Source organism: Drosophila suzukii, chromosome 3, assembly GCF_043229965.1.
Source record: "Drosophila suzukii chromosome 3, CBGP_Dsuzu_IsoJpt1.0, whole genome shotgun sequence".
Lineage (NCBI taxonomy): Eukaryota > Metazoa > Arthropoda > Insecta > Diptera > Drosophilidae > Drosophila > Drosophila suzukii.
The window spans coordinates 77,334,280-77,352,159 of NC_092082.1; the positions used below are offsets into that span (position 1 = coordinate 77,334,280).

General features: G+C 44.7%; 7 protein-coding genes across 7 annotated transcripts; 5 read left to right on the top strand and 2 right to left on the bottom strand.

The window, feature by feature from the left end:
• Window positions 1-57: 57 nt before the first annotated feature.
• LOC108017397 (uncharacterized) lies at window positions 58-4,195 on the top strand. The gene is made up of 14 exons (XM_036817939.3): window positions 58-260; window positions 324-524; window positions 586-771; window positions 829-901; window positions 959-1,085; window positions 1,139-1,718; window positions 1,780-1,942; window positions 2,379-2,542; window positions 2,601-2,801; window positions 2,861-3,046; window positions 3,099-3,171; window positions 3,223-3,349; window positions 3,405-3,969; window positions 4,024-4,195. The coding sequence occupies exons 1-14, from the start codon at window positions 104-106 to the stop codon at window positions 4,182-4,184; spliced, it is 2,964 nt and encodes a 987-aa protein (XP_036673834.3). The 5' UTR covers window positions 58-103; the 3' UTR covers window positions 4,185-4,195.
• Window positions 4,196-4,356: 161 nt separating this feature from the next.
• Window positions 4,357-5,467, top strand: Pglym87 (Phosphoglyceromutase 87). The gene has a single exon (XM_017084433.4). It carries the CDS (start codon window positions 4,458-4,460, stop codon window positions 5,316-5,318), a length of 861 nt encoding a protein of 286 aa, XP_016939922.4. The 5' UTR covers window positions 4,357-4,457; the 3' UTR covers window positions 5,319-5,467.
• A 1,273-nt stretch (window positions 5,468-6,740) lies between these two features.
• LOC108017417 (chymotrypsin-1) lies at window positions 6,741-7,623 on the bottom strand. The gene is made up of 2 exons (XM_017084442.3): window positions 6,988-7,623; window positions 6,741-6,908 (listed from the first exon to the last, which is right to left on the bottom strand). The coding sequence occupies exons 1-2, from the start codon at window positions 7,621-7,623 to the stop codon at window positions 6,741-6,743; spliced, it is 804 nt and encodes a 267-aa protein (XP_016939931.3).
• A 3,217-nt stretch (window positions 7,624-10,840) lies between these two features.
• Window positions 10,841-11,861, top strand: LOC108019244 (chymotrypsin-1). Its single transcript, XM_017087040.4, has 3 exons — window positions 10,841-10,941; window positions 11,004-11,605; window positions 11,677-11,861. The coding sequence occupies exons 1-3, from the start codon at window positions 10,851-10,853 to the stop codon at window positions 11,830-11,832; spliced, it is 849 nt and encodes a 282-aa protein (XP_016942529.3). The 5' UTR covers window positions 10,841-10,850; the 3' UTR covers window positions 11,833-11,861.
• A 317-nt stretch (window positions 11,862-12,178) lies between these two features.
• On the top strand, window positions 12,179-13,144 carry LOC108019281 (chymotrypsin-1). Its single transcript, XM_017087095.4, has 3 exons — window positions 12,179-12,269; window positions 12,331-12,926; window positions 12,986-13,144. Exons 1-3 carry the CDS (start codon window positions 12,203-12,205, stop codon window positions 13,142-13,144), a joined length of 822 nt encoding a protein of 273 aa, XP_016942584.4. The 5' UTR covers window positions 12,179-12,202.
• Rsbp15 (Radial spoke binding protein 15) lies at window positions 13,137-14,796 on the bottom strand. Its single transcript, XM_017087096.4, has 4 exons — window positions 14,526-14,796; window positions 13,991-14,469; window positions 13,847-13,927; window positions 13,137-13,786 (listed from the first exon to the last, which is right to left on the bottom strand). The coding sequence occupies exons 1-4, from the start codon at window positions 14,707-14,709 to the stop codon at window positions 13,235-13,237; spliced, it is 1,296 nt and encodes a 431-aa protein (XP_016942585.3). The 5' UTR covers window positions 14,710-14,796; the 3' UTR covers window positions 13,137-13,234.
• Window positions 14,797-15,866: 1,070 nt separating this feature from the next.
• LOC108017408 (short-chain specific acyl-CoA dehydrogenase, mitochondrial) lies at window positions 15,867-17,833 on the top strand. Its single transcript, XM_017084434.4, has 3 exons — window positions 15,867-16,019; window positions 16,081-16,320; window positions 16,672-17,833. Exons 1-3 carry the CDS (start codon window positions 15,986-15,988, stop codon window positions 17,643-17,645), a joined length of 1,248 nt encoding a protein of 415 aa, XP_016939923.4. The 5' UTR covers window positions 15,867-15,985; the 3' UTR covers window positions 17,646-17,833.
• Window positions 17,834-17,880: the final 47 nt, after the last annotated feature.

Genomic DNA, 17,880 nt, shown 5'->3' on the forward strand with positions numbered 1-17,880 from the left:
GAGCATTAGTATATAAAAGCTAGATTTTACTCGCGCAATTGCAGTAATCACCTGAGATAGATATTTATTCTCACCCAGCTTAGAAGTATAAAGTTCGGATAATATGATTTCGGTGCACTTGCTAATCGCGGCGGGTATCCTTCTTTGGATTCGTTTTCTGTGGAGTCGGCGAAAATTATATTTGCTGTCGCTACAGTTGCCAGGAAGCTGGGGACTCCCCATTATCGGAATCGCAGCGGAATATTTCATCTTCTATAGACGTTAGTCCGATTATAAAAAAGGTAATCAGGTAGGAAGTATATAAAAAACTCCTTTATCGGCAGGTAAAATAAGTATACGAAGAAAGTATATGAACAAGTACGGTTCCACTTTTTTGACCTGGATGGGTACAATGCCAGTTGTGTTGACAAGGGATCCAAAAATTGCCGAGGATGTCCTTACATCATCTTCGTGCACTAACAGGAGTCCGCATGCAACCAATGCGATAGCTGATGCTGTGGGACCTGGACTAATAACACTTCAAGGCACTGTATTTTTGGCGCCACTATACTTGTTCTTTCTTATTTTTTTGATGGAACTTTACAGGAACTCAGTGGGCTGAGCGTCGAAAGCAGCTGAATCCCGCATTTAAACACAATGTATTGCTCAGTTTCCTTCCAATTTTCAATGACGAAACAAGGTCGCTGGTGAGCTTATTTGAGTCTTTTGTAGGTCAGGGAGAAGTAGATGTCCTCCCGGATCTAATCAGATGGTCTTTTAGAACGTCTACTCGTAAGTAAATCAGCTATTAACATCATTTCAATCGATCCCAGCTGTTATTCTCCACAGAAACCACTTTGGGAACCGATGTTAAGGAGGACGAAAACTACAAAAATGACACAATACTGGAAAGCTTTCAGTCGTAAGGAAGGCCGTAATGGTTATACTGTGACAGAATAAATAAATGTATTCTTTTTAGGGTCCTAAATATTACCACACTCAGTGTATTGATGCCTTTTTTGCAAAATACAATTTTTCTCAAGCTGTTTGGACTTGAAAAGAAGGTGAAAAGAGCCTTATCCACAATTGGGAGTGTAATGGACAAAGTGAGTCTAGACTGCCGATCAAATATTACCATTTACAAACTTTTCCATTCCAGATAATTAACAAAAAGCTTAAAACAAAGTCAGTAAGTACGTACAATTGGGATCCTGAGGTGAACACTGTTATACACAGGGCAATCGAGCTTTATGAGAAAGACGAAATTTCCTATAGTGGGCTGATGTCCGAATGTAGTATTATTGTTGTGACTGCCTTCGAGACAAGCGCTCATACGGTATATCATACCCTCATTCTACTGGCCATGTTTCCCGACATCCAGGAGAAGGTCTTCAATGAGATTAAGGAACTACTCCCAACGACCGAAGACTTGGAACTAACCTATGAGGATCTCCAACAGTTGGTTTACTTGGATCGTGTGCTGAATGAGTCGATGCGGGTCATAACACCCGTTCCTCTCATCACGAGGGATACGATAGAGGACTTGCAACTTTCGAATGGAGTTCTCATCCCTAAAGGAGTTACGATTACCGTCGACATATTCAGTATGCATCGCAACCCGGATGTCTGGGGCCCCGAAGCAAACAAGTTTAACCCAGATAACTTCCTGCCAGACAAAATTTCCAAAATGCATCCATACGCATTTATGCCCTTTTCAAAAGGGAGGAGAAACTGCATAGGTAAGTCGGCCTTCCTATAAGTAAATTACATTATCATAATCATTTCTTCTTACTTATTTAGGCTGGCGATACGGACTGATGTCTATTAAACTAGCATTGGTCAAAATACTAATGAACTACGAACTTAGCACATCTTTTCGCTATGAGGACCTGGACTTTGTTGACAACATGGTCATAAACTTAGTAAAGGCACCACGGCTCGCTTTTAAACGACGGACTTATAAGTAGATCTTAAAAATATATGGGATGGGTATGGAAAGTCTTACTATTCTCTTGCTATATTTTAAATAACTTAAAATCCTTGTCTTTATACCAATAAAAATGATTTCACCTTCTAAATTAGTGCACATTATTGATTTTTTAGAATTTTTTTCTTTGTTCTGTTACTGAATTTACATTATGATCTCATTATGGAGTTAAAAGAAAAGTACATTAAATTACAGCTCCTTAACATTTTTTGAAAGTTACGCATCAGAATGTTTATCATTATTTAATTTATGAAAACAGCTCCATCAAAAGCTTATAGCTTAATAGTCAAAATGGGCATTACCCAAGGGTTGAGGTAAAAACAGATATATCCTAATAAATATACGATTTTGGATCATATATAAAGCTCGTTCGAGTTCTAGATTACTTACTTCATCGCATTTCAGTATAGTGAATGGTTGAAATGCTCACGTTGCAATTTTTAAAGGGTGCTGCTATCCTTCTGTGGATATATTTTCTATGGAGTCGACGCAGATTCTACACAATGATGCTAAAGGTGCCTGGACCAATGGGACTTCCCCTCATCGGTCTTGCCACCGAGTACCTTCGTCTCAAACGTAAGTTGTGCATTTTTAAAAAATCCTTGATGAAACTTATAAGAAAACGTATCAACAGGTAATATAGGCTCGCGTACAACATTCTTCGAGAGATATGGAAAAACCGGAATGACCTGGATTGGTATAACGCCTGTTTTGGTAACCTGCGAACCGAAGATCGTCGAGGACATTTTAATGTCCCCCCATTGCACCGATAGGAGCTCGGTCGTAGACAAAGCCATATCATCTTGTGTTGGATCAGGACTTCTAACATTGAGGGGTAAGTGTAAAATTTTCAAAAAAAAATGTAAAATTTCCCATCTATAATATTTTAAATAGATCCTTATTGGCATGAACGACGAAAACTGTTGAGCCCATCATTCAAAATTAATGCAATTCTTAGTTTTGTACCCATTTTAAACAATGAATCGAATTCCTTGTTGACTTCTCTAGAAGGATTCGTAGGTCAAGGAGAGAAAAACTTGCTGCCGGAACTAAATAATTGGTCATTTAAAATAGCCGCTCGTGAGTAAAATCGATGAAAGGGTCTGTTCTTTTACAAGTTTCACAATTTAAGAAATAACAATGGGAAGTGATGTGAAGAACCAGGCAAACTACAACAACGGGAATCTGATGCAGAACTACAAGTCGTAAGACATTCCCCATTTTAAAAAGATGAATAACTTATATAATCTTCACAGCCTTAATGAGCTTATACCTATTGGAGTTGTGATGCCATGGCTACGGAACAAGTTCATTGGAAAGCTGAGTGGCTTTGAAAAAACAAGGCTGGAGGCCACAGCCCAGGCAAATGCATTTATCAAAGACGTATTATCCAGAGATTGAACTGTTTTGAGCATTTTTATAAACCAATACTTTTCAGATAATTGACAATAAGCTGAGCAACAGCTCAGAAACCAGTTTGGAACCTGCTTTAATTGATCGTATTCTATATCTTGTGAGGAAGGGTGATCTTTCTTATGACGACGTTATGGGCGAATTTTCTAATATTATATTTGCCGCATCTGACACCTTGTCAATCACGGTCAACAATGTGCTTAGCCTTTTGGCAATGTTTCCAAAAATCCAGGATAACGTTTTTGAAGAGCTGACAGAAGTGTTTCCTGAAGAAGGAGAATTCGATGTAAACCATGGAGATTTGGAGAAATTGGTGTACTTGGATCAAGTTCTGCATGAAACGATGCGCTTGATACCTGCAGTTCCACTGTTGATAAGGCAAACTTCCGAGGACATTCGCCTTTCCAACGGGTTCCACATTCCCAAGGGCGTGACTCTGATGATAGACATTTTTCACACTCATCGGAATAAGGATGTTTGGGGTCCCAATGCTGAGACCTTCAATCCTGATAACTTTCTTGCCGAAAACAGGCGAGAGAGGCATCCTTATGGATACTTACCATTTTCTAAGGGAAAGAAAACCTGTTTAGGTGAGTGTTATTCCTTATAAAATTCTTTAGTTAATATTAATTCTTCCCACTTAGGCTATAAATTGTCACTGATATCTGCAAAAATGACTCTGGCTAAGATATTGCGAAACTATAAGCTGAGCACAAGCTTTTTGTTCAAGGACCTCAGATTCATTGACAACACTACTATAAAGCTGGCTAAGCAACCATTATTAGAAGTTGAGCGAAAGAACTAAATCTCATGAATAAAAAATATTCTTTAAAATGTAGGTGTATTATAAATAAATGTATATTTGACCTTTAAAAAAGAGTCTGGGATTAGGAAAATAATAAAATAAAATGTAGGAAAGTTAGAATCAATTGCTGTATCCTCTCAAAAGTCAAGGTATGCTTGTTACATTTGGTTCCTTCAACTGTCAAATGTTCAACTCCTCCGTTCAGTTGAAAAACACCTTCGAAATGAACACAATCTAGACTTTCTCATCTTTCCAAATTCCAAGTGTCCCAAGATGTTGGCTCTGGCCAGGAACTCGTGGTGTGGCCAAATGCTGAGACGCCGTTGCCCGTACTCAAAGGCATCCTCCGGCGGAAAGCAATCCGAGAAGCAGGGAAAGTACAGGATCGTGATGGTGCGACATGGGGAGTCCGAGTGGAACCAGAAGAACCTCTTTTGCGGATGGTTTGATGCCAAGCTCTCTGAGAAGGGGCAGCAGGAGGCCTGTGCTGCCGGCACCGCGCTCAAAAATGCCAAAATGAAGTTCGATGTGGCCCACACCTCGGTACTGTCCAGAGCCCAAGACACACTCACGGCCGTCCTGAAGTCTAGCGAGCACAAGAAGATCCCGGTGTGCTTCACCTGGCGCCTCAACGAACGCCACTACGGCGGACTGACTGGACTAAACAAGGCCGAGACCGCCAAGAAGTTCGGCGAGGAGAAGGTCCAGATCTGGAGGCGCAGCTTCGACACCCCGCCGCCGCCCATGGAAAAGGATCACGAGTACTACGCCTGCATTGTGGAGGACCCGCGGTACAAGGACCAACTCAAACCGGAGGAGTTCCCCAAGACGGAGTCTCTCAAGCTTACCATCGAGCGCACTTTGCCCTACTGGAATGAGGTGATTGTGCCCCAGATCAAGGAGGGAATGCGCATCCTGGTGGCCGCCCACGGCAACAGCCTAAGGGGCGTGGTCAAGCACTTGGAGTGCATTTCCGATAAGGACATCATGAACCTCAATCTGCCCACCGGCATTCCCTTTGTCTACGAACTGGATGAGAATCTCAAGCCTCTGAACACCCTGAAGTTCCTAGGCGATCCGGAGACGGTGAAGAAGGCCATGGAATCGGTGGCCAACCAGGGCAAAGCCAAGTGATCTCTGATTTTTTATATATTTGGGTATATCAAATCTCCTCCGAAGAAGGTCAGAGCAATCAGCTCAATGCACTTGCATGCCAAACAAAAACGGAGGATCGAAAGTGCCAAGGCGAATGTCAAGCAGCAAATAAATTTATTTGATTTTAATTGACAATGAAAAGTCAACAACGATGGGCTGGCCATTGGTCTCTTGGTCTCTTCGACTCTATATCTTCGCCTCTGGGTCCCAGGGTCTGGTTCTGGGTCTGGTTCTGGGTCTGGGTCTGAGCCAAAGTCCAGCCGTATTTATATGTGTTTCCATTGCGCTCGTTTAAGAAATCAGGGAATCGAGTGTGTCGCGTCAGTTTTAATTGCTGCGGGATGAGTCCGCGCAGCCTCTGGCATTCCAAATGGGTCGAATTTTAATTTGTTTAAATGAAATACTCATTTAGGGCTTATTGACAAACAAATTGAATTGATTGATCTAAATGAATTTATATGGTGAGCAGTGCCCGGCAGCGACTCAGATTGTCTCGCAATGCGATGGTATGGTATGTATGGATTGGCTGGTTTAGTCATCTAGGCATTTGACCCGCTGTTAGCTGTTTATATGGGAGTTCAGAGGAGGCGAGATTTTCCATGTTAGGCTCGCTTTGATCTAGTAAATTGGGAGCGTGAAATGAGCTAAGAAATGGGCACTTGCAAATGTAGTTCCTCTCCAGGAAGATGCTCCTTTGCAGTGCAAATCTTTGCTGGCCAGTGTGCTTCGCAAAAGGCATGAGCTCCACATTATTTGAACTTAATTACACAGCCACAGAAAAGTCGAGACCGAAGTTAAACCTTAGAGTCAAAGTCGGCGCCCCGTTAAATCGTTTCCACTACACATAGCGTATAGCAAACCAAAATCGAAGCATAGAAACGGCGGGAACATAAAAATGTTTGCACTTCGTATTTGTCGCGCATAAAATCTAATATCGAATTACAAGGCCCGGTCTTGGAGAGGAGTCCAGAGTTCGCAGCTCGCAACAGTGTGCGTGTCAGCGAAACTTTGCGGCAGGCTCCACCATCCCCACATCTATCCCCATACCATCCATACCCCACATCCTCAGCCACATCCCGCTGCCATAAAGAAACTGAATTGAGTTAAATGCGCGATAAATTGCTTTTTGCATTTATCATGGTCGCCCTGGCAGGCGGCAGCCCAAGTTTTCAAGCTGGAGTCGGGCCAAGCCTAGACCATGAAGATGGAGAGGCGACTCTGCCTGTGACTCTGTGGACTCCACCCAGACTCCTCCGCCTTCCCCCTTCCCTGTGGCTGTGGCGAATATCGAACAAGATTTTTAATTAGTCGCCAAAAAGAAGGCAGGGGGATAACCAAGAACGCAAGACTCCGTGGAATTTCAGGCCAAGCAAGGTTTATTTATGCGCTGCAGGACGGTATTTATTGGGCCAGATCCTGGTTGATCACCTGGCTGATGTAGGCCAAAAAACTGGACACGCGTGTGTAGACATCGGGCCTGCCCTGGGCACAGGTGGAAGAGCCGTATGAGACAATGCCCACCAAATGCGGCTGGGGACCGGGCTTAATCAGGGGTCCACCTGAGTCGCCCTGTAATAAGTAGTTTAATATAATAAATAAAAATATATTGATGCATTATTTCAAGGGACTAACTGGTACTTTGACTTACCACGCATGCCCCTTGACCATGGACAGATAGGGCGCAAATCTCATTGCGAGTCACTCGGAATCCCTTCTGGTTGCACTCCTCATTGGAGATGGTGCGATAGTTCAGCGCCTGCAAGTGATCCGGCAGAGTTGCTGAGGAAGTGGATGGATTGGTGGATCCCCAGCCAGTTAAGCGAACGGGAATCTTTTCACCAATGCGATCGGATCCCCCAATGAGGATGGTGCCGATATTGGAACGCTCCAGACGGAACGGGGGAGTAACCTTGACGAGGGCGATGTCGTTGATGATCCGGGGATTCATCGAGTACTGCGGGTGAACGTGCTTGGTCACCACCCGATGACGTAGTCCACCCGCCTTCCAGTTGAGTGTTCCCACAACCACGCTGACGTCCTCCACCTTCATCTTCTCCATGCAATGGGCAGCGGTGAGGACATGCTGTCCACTCACAATGGATCCTCCACAGAAATGCTGCCAGCGACCACGACGTTGCATTTGAAGGGATACCTGAAATGGCACTGTCTCGTTCACCAGCTGCCCACCATTAATCCTGGTGGGTGGTTCCGTAGTCGGGGTCACCACATCAGCTAATCCTTGCTGGAGGATCAGGATCATGCACAAGAGCTTCAGAACTGTCATTTTACACTACTGGGAATGAATGGTATGCCATTGCAACCCATGCATTTTATACATCTCCACGAAGAGCAGTCTTATCATTTATTTGGCGATGCAAACATGTAAATGCAAGTGATCTTGAAATAATTTAATGTGGGTTGAATTGGGGTAACCTTCCGAAAGTATCTCCTATAAATAACAGTATTGGTTTTATGTACACTTGAAAAAAAGAAATGGGAACTCTTTTTATTTGCTAAAATTATTCATTTAATTGTAACTTAATTATGAATAGTACTACGAACATTCAAAATACATACTTAAATATTCTTTTAAATAACTTCGCTTTATTAAAGATAACACTTTCTATTATTGGTAGACTCTGAGGAATGACAATTTATTCATTATTATGCAGACATATACCATTTTCGAAAGCATTCCAATCCAAACAGTAGTTGATTCGGATCTCCTGCTGATCTGCTCCTGGCTTCCCAGTTGTCCCCTTGCGTGCCTGGTTATCATAAGCTAGCAGGATCCACCGATCCCATCATAAGACTGGGCTTGACAGAAGCGCCTACCTGTTGTCATCAATTAGGTAACACGCTCACGCGACCGATAAATATTAAGCCCGCTCTAGCTGGATACCTGGCTGGATTTTGGTATCTGCTTTTATCTGGGCAAACGCACATGATCTCTTATCTGATTTGCAAATAAAAATCTGTTTAATTTGCCCAATGCTCTCTGGGCACGGAGCCAATGCCATTTCGCTGCATGTGTTGGGGTCCAGAGTCATAATTTATAGAGCCAGTGGATGGGGGCGATACGGATTCGTATTCGGATTCGGTTTGGCGAGGGAGCTGGGGAAACTTAGGTGCACCTTGCGGTGCGATCCTGAGCAAATTAAGTACTAAAATAAACGACCAATTTACTGATTATGCAAAACACGCAATTAATTTTCCACTTGGAAACGAGTGCGAAAATTAATTGGCTGCGAAGCGGAAAACTCAGTCGGCTAACCAAGCTGATCCCGTTTGTTTATGTGGGCCTTAAGTCATAATCATTTGCATACAGGTCGAACCAGAGGAATTTTTTGTGTTTCCCCCACCTGTTCTTGTTGATGGTCTTGATTGACCCCTGAAATCAGCTTGGTCAGCAATACCCTTCCCGAGTTGCTACTGGACTTTAAACCTGGTATATAAAATGCCACTTCTCCCACTCCGAACAGATCATAAAACCAGCGGCTCTGCCTTATGAAGTCGGCCAATAAATCAAGCTGAAGACGTTGGCGGCAAAGAGACAAACAAGAAAACGAATCCCGAAAACAAAAAGCCCATAAAAATTGCACCGAGAATGAATGCTCACTTCAGTCGAGGCCTGTGTTCTTCTGCTCTTCTGGGCCACACGCACAATTCTACAGAAGTTGGCTGGCAAACATGGCCAAGAACGAGGGCATCGGCGGGGCAGGCAATCAACCAAAATGTCATAATAATGATGGCGTCCCGTCGGAGCAGACAGGCAGGATGCTTATCTTGTTAACACCGAACCGATCCGCAGGCCCTCTTTTTAAGGAGGATATGGTCTCGGGAACACTGCTGATGAAATGATTAAAGTGCATTTTATTAGTGAGAATTTTGATCGTGGTCTGCGGAAGTCTAAAGTTGTTTTTTTCAGAGACCGAAGTGCAGGGACGACATGTTTTTCATAAAGAATGCAAAAAAATGCAAGAGGGTTAATTAACTAGAAACAGTCGGATTACCTGATGTATCTATATAAAATCATGTAAAACAGGAAAAATATATAAATCATTTTAAAATAATATTAGAACCGTTAGAAGCTATAAAATGTTATAACGTAGCTTGGCAATAATCAAGTAAAAACTATTTAAAATAAAAATTTGAAAAAGTATCTAAGAAAAAATATTCACCATTTTATTCCAAATGTTTTTCATTACAGGTAATTTTCTTGAATTTATTAAAATATTTTTCTCTGTGTTCCTTTGCCTGATTAAAGTAACCTAGCTAGAACAAAGCCTAATGAGTTAACACAAGGATTAACCCGTCAACCTAAAGTCGAAGGAGCACCAAGCTCACATGCAAATTAGAGGCGGGAATTAAGCATAAACTCCGCGGATAAGTCATGCCTTGACAGGGTGGTCCAATTAACAAAAGGCAGAAGGAGGCAACACGACAGGCGCCAGAGATGCGGATTCAGAACCCCAGACACATCCTGTGGATGGGGCTCTCGCTGGTGCAGATATAATAAAGCCATTTCGGGTTCAAATCGGTTCGCTGGACGGCAACTTCGTGGCGCTGCATCCCGGCCCAGGACAATTAACACAGAAGTCCAAAGATCAAGACCTCAACAGCAGCCAGGATGCCAAATGGAGGAGGTGCAGCTGCAGAACCGAGAGGTGTGCATAATTAATTCAGCCACACACGGCCGAAGTCTCTGTCGAGATGCAGCTACACCCAAAATGATTCATTAGCTGGATGCAATCAGGCCCGGAACTGACACATCTGACTCCGAATGTGGACCAGATAGCACTTTCGGAGCCCGCCCATGGAAGAAGGAATGGAATCGAGGCAGAACTCGCGGCTGCAATGGAGCCTGATTTGCATCGAACATGTGGATGGCCTGGAGCTCCTGTCTGGAAGTCTCGAGCTGAAACCGAAACTGCCTCCGAGGTGTCCAAGGTGCTGATTGCCAGCGGCAGGTCTCCTTGTCTCCCTGTCCGCACAATGAATTAAAAGAAATGTCGGCAGGGGCTTGTTTAATCGGAATATTTAAATTATTCGCTGATTAAAACTCTGGACAGGAGCTGATTCCCTTCGGGAGTCTGACTGTGATTCTGTTTCTTATACCTTTACTTACTCTGTCCTGCCTCTGCGTAGGTGTTATTCCCTGGAAATTCGAATCATCTTGTCTGTCAATGAGTCTTGGGCCCCAGTAAAATGATGTATGGGTTCAGGAACTGAGGGTCTTTTAACCCATGAAACAAAATAAGACTTCGCTTGGCTTAAACCACAACCTTTCTATCACTTCTCTCCCTGTCAACTGTTGGTTCCTATCGCCTAGACTTCTACTATCGCTGCCCAGCAACCTTGTAACCCACTACATGAGGTGGGACGACCGCCCACAGCTGCACTCGATAAAATTCAAATGAATCGAGTAGAACGAAAAAGCCCAATTAATTGGGGCTCTGCGATGCGTATATAAGCCAATGGTTCTTTACTAGTTTCAGACTCAGTCTTACCATGAACGGAGTAACTTATTTTGTGCTGCTTGTCGCAGCTTTGTCAGCTCTCGAAGTGGTCCAAAGTAAGCCCATGGGCAACGTAATCGACTGTAAGTTGACTTTATAACTTAACCAAAGAGAACTTTACATTAATGTTTGTAACTCCCTCCAGTGGACAAATATTTCGAGGAGGTAGACTCCAATTCCCAGGAGCGAGTGGTTGGTGGTTATGATGTGCCCGAGGATGAGTATGTTCCCTACCAGGTCTCCATGCAGTTCCGAACTCGCAGTGGTCAACTCAGGCACTTTTGTGGTGGTTCCCTCATTGCCCCAAATCGCGTCCTCACCGCCGCCCACTGCGTCAATGGCCAGAACGCCAGTCGTATTAGCGTGGTTTCCGGAATCAGGGATCTGAACGATAGCACCGGCTACCGATCCCAGGTGCAGTCCTACGAAATGAACGCAAACTACCAGGAACTGGTGACCAGCGACATTGCCATCCTTAAGATCGATCCACCCTTTGAGTTGGACGAAAAGCGAGTGTCCACCATTGATGTGAGTGGCTCGGATTTAGTGGGAGCCGATCAGGAGGTCCTCTTAACAGGATGGGGCTCTGTCTTCCACTTTGGCACAGGTCCTTTCGCCAAATATCCCACAGTGCTGCAGAAACTCAGCTACAAGACACTGAGCAACTCAAAGTGCAAGGAGACCATGACCCAACTTACGGATACTGAGATCTGTGCCTTGGAAAGATTCGGCAAGGGAGCTTGTAATGTAAGTTGAATATTTAAATTATTTTGGGAAAAGATATTTCTAGCTTATTGTATGTGGCCTTCCATTTTCAGGGCGATTCTGGCGGTCCTTTGGTTATGAAGAGTGGCGAATCCTACAAACAGGTGGGCGTCGTATCCTATGGAACTGCTTTTTGCGCCTCAAACAGCCCCGATGTCTACACCCGAGTGTCCATGTTTGATAGTTGGATAAAGGAAAGAATGGCTTAAATTGAAAAAATAATATTTGTAAAAGAGCAATCTTCAATTCAATAAAATCATTAACTTTCTATCCGAATCCAAATTTGCTAGGCATTCAAAATATATATTTCAAGGTAGCATTATCTTCCTGGGTAAAGAACTACACTTACATTACTCATTCGCAACTATGTATATATTTGCCAACCACCTAACTAGGTTACATTACCAGCACAACTCCTCATTATAATTTCAATTTCAAGATCAAATTTAATGGCATAACCAAGTATCCAAAGTGCCCCAGATATGTGCGATACATATGCAAATTCTTTTTATAATGGGGGCCAAGCTATTGTTTAAGTACCGTGGTAGATGCAAACCCAGTGACATTAACCAACGAGCGATGGGTCTAACAGAGTTACTGGTGATCGGAGTTATTGCTGTGGGAGGAGTCTTCGGAAGGCTGAACTGTAAGAGTGTCCATTGAAACTATTCATATTTGCAAGCTTGTTAATACTTACATTCCAATAGCGCGTCAGCCCAGTGGCGATACTCCTCATCGTATAGTAGGAGGTGCTGATGTTCCACCAGGGCAACATATTCCCTACCAAGTTTCCCTGCAGTACAAAACCCGTGGAGGTCAGATGCACTTCTGTGGTGGCTCCATCATCGCCCCCAATCGCATCCTAACTGCAGCCCACTGTTGTCGGGGACTAAATGCAAGTCGTATGTCTGTGGTGGCCGGAATCAGAGGTCTGAACGAGAGAGGTTCTCGCTCCCAGGTGCTATCCTATAGTATACATCCCAACTACCAAGAACTGGTGACCAGCGATCTTGCCGTACTGTCCATTAAACCACCTCTAAAGTTGAATAATGCCAGCATTAGTGCCATTGGGTACCAATCTCTGAGAAAGGAGTTCGTGGGTGGTGGAGTCCCTGTGACCCTCACGGGTTGGGGTCTCCGTTTACCGGTGCCCTTTCCTTTCCTGGACAACGTCAACTATCCCACTGTACTCCAGCGAATGAGTTATCACACGATTTCGAACAAGGATTGCCGGGATGCGGGAATGGAGAGCGTTACGGATACGGAGATATGCGCCAGAGGACCTTTCCGGGGCGCCTGTTCGGTGAGTTAGGGAATAATAATAATCAAATAAGATCTTTTCTTATAATATAATAATTTTAGGGCGACTCTGGGGGGCCTTTAGTAACGCAAACGGATAGTGGACCTAAGCAAGTGGGCATTGTATCATATGGTCTTGTAGTTTGTGGTCTGTACATCTCTCCGGATGTTTACACTCGGGTCTCAACCTTTAGTGATTGGATAGACAATCAGCTGGAATAGTGAAGAAGATTCTTCTGATCGGTTTATTTACATGCAGGCAAAATCTATTTAACAATTAAGGGACAACAAATAAAGAATATATGGTTTCATCTACTCGGCGGCTTCTTCAGCGGGGGCTTCTTCAGGTGGTGGTGCGGCCTCCTCGGCTGGTGGAGGTGGAGCTGGCTCTTCAGCGGCTGGTGGGGCAGCCTCTTCTGCGGGAGGTGGTGCAGCCTCCTCGGCAGCTGGTGGAGCAGTCTCCTCGGCGGGAGGAGGTGCAGCCTCTTCGGGTTCAGCAGGTGGTGCCGCTTCCACAGGAGCTTCTGCTGGTTCTGCCGCTTCCGGTGGTGGAGCTTCTCCGGCATGTTCCGCAGGCTCTGCCAAAGCGGTGTCTGAAGGTCGAGCCGTGGCCGGAGCAGTTCCAGGAGCAGTTGCTGGAGCAGTTGCTGCAGCAGTTGCTGGAGCAGTTGCCGGAGCAGTTGCAGGAGCAGTCGGAGGAACACTTGGGGCGGCAGTTCCCGCAGCAGTTGTCACCACTGTCGTCGTAACACTGACATCATCATATGCACTCTTAGTTGTTTCCGGTGAAGGGGTCGCTGCTGTAGGTTCCGTGGCATCCGTGGGATCCGCACAAGGATCTGCGATAGGTTTCGTGGCAACGCGCTGAAATGTTGAAAAGGGGTTAAAATTAAACCTTATTATGTTATATATCCTTAAACTTACCAACATAACCTTGCGGAAGAATCTTTGAAGAACGCTTGCTGCCGCTTGCCTGCGATTCTCCTCCTCGTCGTCCTCCTTCTCCTGATAAAATCAAAATTGAAAAATTAGTTCAGAGATAATTCTTATACAGATCGAACCACTTACCGCCGCGCAGACGCAGACGCACACTTCCTGAGGAAACTGGTGACGGACCCAAAAGCCACGCCAGGCAGCCTGAATGGTGATGGCCGCCTGTTGACGCATCGCCTCATTAATCCTCTTGAGCTCCCGATCTCGGAAGTACTGGTAGAGCAACTCGGTTCCATCGGCGCCACGTTCCGCTGACATATAGGCCTCCATGAAGCGCTTGTAGGCACTCTCGATGGCCGGCCGCGACATGATGAGCTCCTCATCGGAGAACTTGCACTTCAGCAGCAGCTCCTCCAGGATATCCACGTCCTCGAAGTTGATGGTCTGCTTTCCGCGTCTCATCTCGCAGCGCCGTTTCTCGAGGAAGTTGCGGAAACAGTCCTCCAGAACCTGGCCCATCAACTCGGACTTCTCCTTGGACAGATCGCAAACGCATAGGTCCGATATTATGCTGTCCACCTGTCGCAGAGCCCTGTCCAAAATGGTCTTGGCAACTGAAACATGAGATAGTTACCAATAATAAGAAGTCCCCATTTCCACGATTACTTACCCAGTGCCTTCTCCCTGGTTACGATCACAGAGTGCAGATAGTCAATGATGAACTGGCAGAGGCATTCCTTTCTCGGCTGACATCGTAGAACCTCCCGTGTAATGTCAGATAGAAGTTCCGGCAGACCCTCCGGTACATTTATCGCCTGTTGGCGCATCTTTCCGCGTTGAATCAGGTAATTCATCTTGATTTTTTAGAAATATAATGTACAATTTTGATTAGTCAAGCTGTTCTGGGAAGAATGTGAGAATTCGGAAGTGTCAGTTTTGAAATGTTTTAAAATGGCAACCTTTTATTTGGGTTTTCATGATGGCAGTAAATTGAGCATGCGCGGGATTTGGGGGATTAAGCCCCCAAAAGTATGTATATTTTCTACACGAAAAGGCGTGGAACTACAACTAAAATGTAGAATTTTCTGGTTGGGTTTTTTTACGCAAGATGGCGGCAGTTAAGGGTGAACAATATTGGCGGAAATTTGAGATAGTGCCTTGATAATAAAACAATATCTAATTGTTCTCAAGAACAGCCGAGCTTTGGGTCACCCTAGATGATGCACTCCAGCCTTTCCTTTTGGGTCCATCAAGTTGGTAAAGAAAAAAATACAAATATATATATTACATTGCAATTATTATTTGAAATGTACTTTAACTTGGTTAGACAGCAAAAGCAATTAATAGTTTAAAGGTGACTTAAGCAAACCCCACATTATGCCACACGTGTCTCTTATAAAGTCAAGTTACAAGTCCACACTTGCCTTGTAATATGTAAAGGCAACAATTTTAAATTGCACTTGTATTTTGTGTAGGGAAAGTGAGAGGACTTTGTACCTCTCATCGAAAGTGGGTGTGTATCGAGAATTTGCATTCCTTAATTATTCAGCCGGTATCGGAAATCAACAAGGTTCTTGGTGGATTCTGATTTCAAAAAACCAATGAACCGCTTTCCTTTTTTTTCCACCTGATCTTTAGCCCTGGTACTTGGTAATTTTACAAGCATAGCTTCAAAGCAAAAACTTTCGATTATGGAAGGAAAACATATGCATATTCATAGTTAAAATTCTGTATATAAATTACAATAGCGTGCGCAGAGAGGGTTCCATTTTAAAGTATAAAATAAATATTTAAAAAGATAAGGATACATTTCTTAAAAAAGGTTATCCGCAATTTTTAACTATCAAAACACCTATTGAAATTTTAAAAGATAAACTATGCAAGGGCTTGTAATTATTCTAATTAAAGCATGAACAGAAATAAATATGAATAGCTTCTTACTTTTTGTCATACTGCGAAACGATTTAAGCCCCCGTAGCCCCCATTGGCGCTCCCTTGGATTTCGGCACTACTTATAAAAGCTGTTTTCCTCGGGTCTGTTGCGATCGGCTCTCTGACGAAAGCGAAAGCTGTGGAGAAAGCTCTAGCAACCTCGATCGCAGCTGGTACTACGATCAGTTGGACGACGCAATGCAGCAGCTGATCAGAGTGGTGCGGACATTAGGTGAGGAACTGGGTGATTCACAACCACCTGGATGATCGATTTGCCGCCTTCCCATTCGCAGGTCAGCGATCGAGCGGCGCATGGAGTGTGCGGAGAACCGGGGGTGGAGACCGGGGAATCGCCTGCCTAGCCGCCCTCCCAGAGACCCACCAGATTCTACAGAAGACTTGCCGTGAGTTCGCCAATGCGGAACTGGCGCCTAAGGCCCGCCACCACGACCGGGAGGAGCTCTATCCGGCGGAACAGGTCCGGCAGTTGGGGGAACTCGGTCTGATGGCGGTGACGGTACGGGAGGAGTACGGTGAGTACTGAGTACCATATAGTGTTTGCTATAGTACCTTCTAAGAAATTTACATAATGTTTTCAGTAAAAAGTGTCATATATGTACGTGAAATTTCGAATTGCCTCTGGTAAAACAAAAATATGATTTCGATATTTTAATTTTGAATGGATTTTATGGTTGGCTTGGTTTCGTTTTTTTCACATACAAAATTGTTATCAATATTTCATGTTGAAGTGATCTTAAAAAGATTTTTGTTTCTGATCTAAGCAAAAGTTTTTGTGATGTTTCTCCATAAATCCTTGATCCAAAATGGATCTGAGATCGGTAACGCTATTAATGATAGCCAATAATCAAACTTAATTCCCGCAGGTGGTTCCGGACTGGATTACCAGGCCTACGCGATTGGCATGGAGGAGGTGGCTCGCGGAGACGCAGCCGTATCCATCGTGATGGGCGTGAATAACCTGTACCTGGGTGCAGTGCAGCAGCACGGAACGGAGGATCAGAAGCGGGACTTCCTGGTGCCCTACACCCAAGGCACTCACATAGCTTTCTACGCATTATCGGAGCCTGGAAACGGATCGGATGCAGGAGCTGCCAGCACTACGGCCAAGTTGGACGGGGATAACTACATACTCAACGGCACCAAGGCCTGGATATCGAACTCCAAGGAGGCCAGCGGGGGAATCGTCTTCGCCACGGTGGACAAGTCTCTAAAGCACAAGGGTATCACTGCCTTCCTTACGCCCAAGGATGTTACAGGACTTACCATAGCCAAAAAGGAAAGCAAGATGGGCATGCGGGCCACGTCGACTTGCCAGCTTGTGCTGGAGGATGTCCAGGTGCCACGGTCCCAGGTGCTTGGAGCTCCCGGAGATGGATTTAAGATCGCCATGCAGTCCCTGGACTGCGGAAGGATTGGTATAGCCGCCCAGGCCACGGGAATCGCACAAGCTGCACTGGAACTGGCCGTGGACTACTCACAGAAGAGGGTGGCCTTCGGGAAGCAGCTGGCTCGGATGCAGCTCATCCAGCAGAAGCTGGCTGACATGGCCACTCGGGTGGAGACCTCCAGACTTCTTACTTGGCGCGCCGCCTGGCTGAAGGATAATGGGTTGCCAATCACCAAGGAGGCGGCCATGGCCAAGCTCCATGCCTCCGAGTCCGCCACTTTCTGCGCCCACCAGTGCATCCAGGTGCTGGGCGGGATGGGTTACACCACCGATCTGCCCGCAGAGCTGTACTACCGGAATGCCCGCGTCACGGAGATATACGAGGGAACCTCGGAGATCCAAAGGATCGTCATCGCCAACGCTGTGCTTCGGGAATTGGGCAGGGAATGATTTGCAGTTCCTGCCCGACAAACCAGAATTTTTGCATTTACTCTTATTTGAGAAAGCAGTTTTAGGTTGTGTGAATGCCATTAGTTAATAATCCTTATCGTTTATAAAAAAACATAACTATTTCTGCCACAACTATACATTTACAGAGACAAATTGAATTTTAAATAAAAAATGTTTCTAAAATCGAATTCTGATTTACGCATATTCTGTTATTTATATTTTTTTTAACATTTTC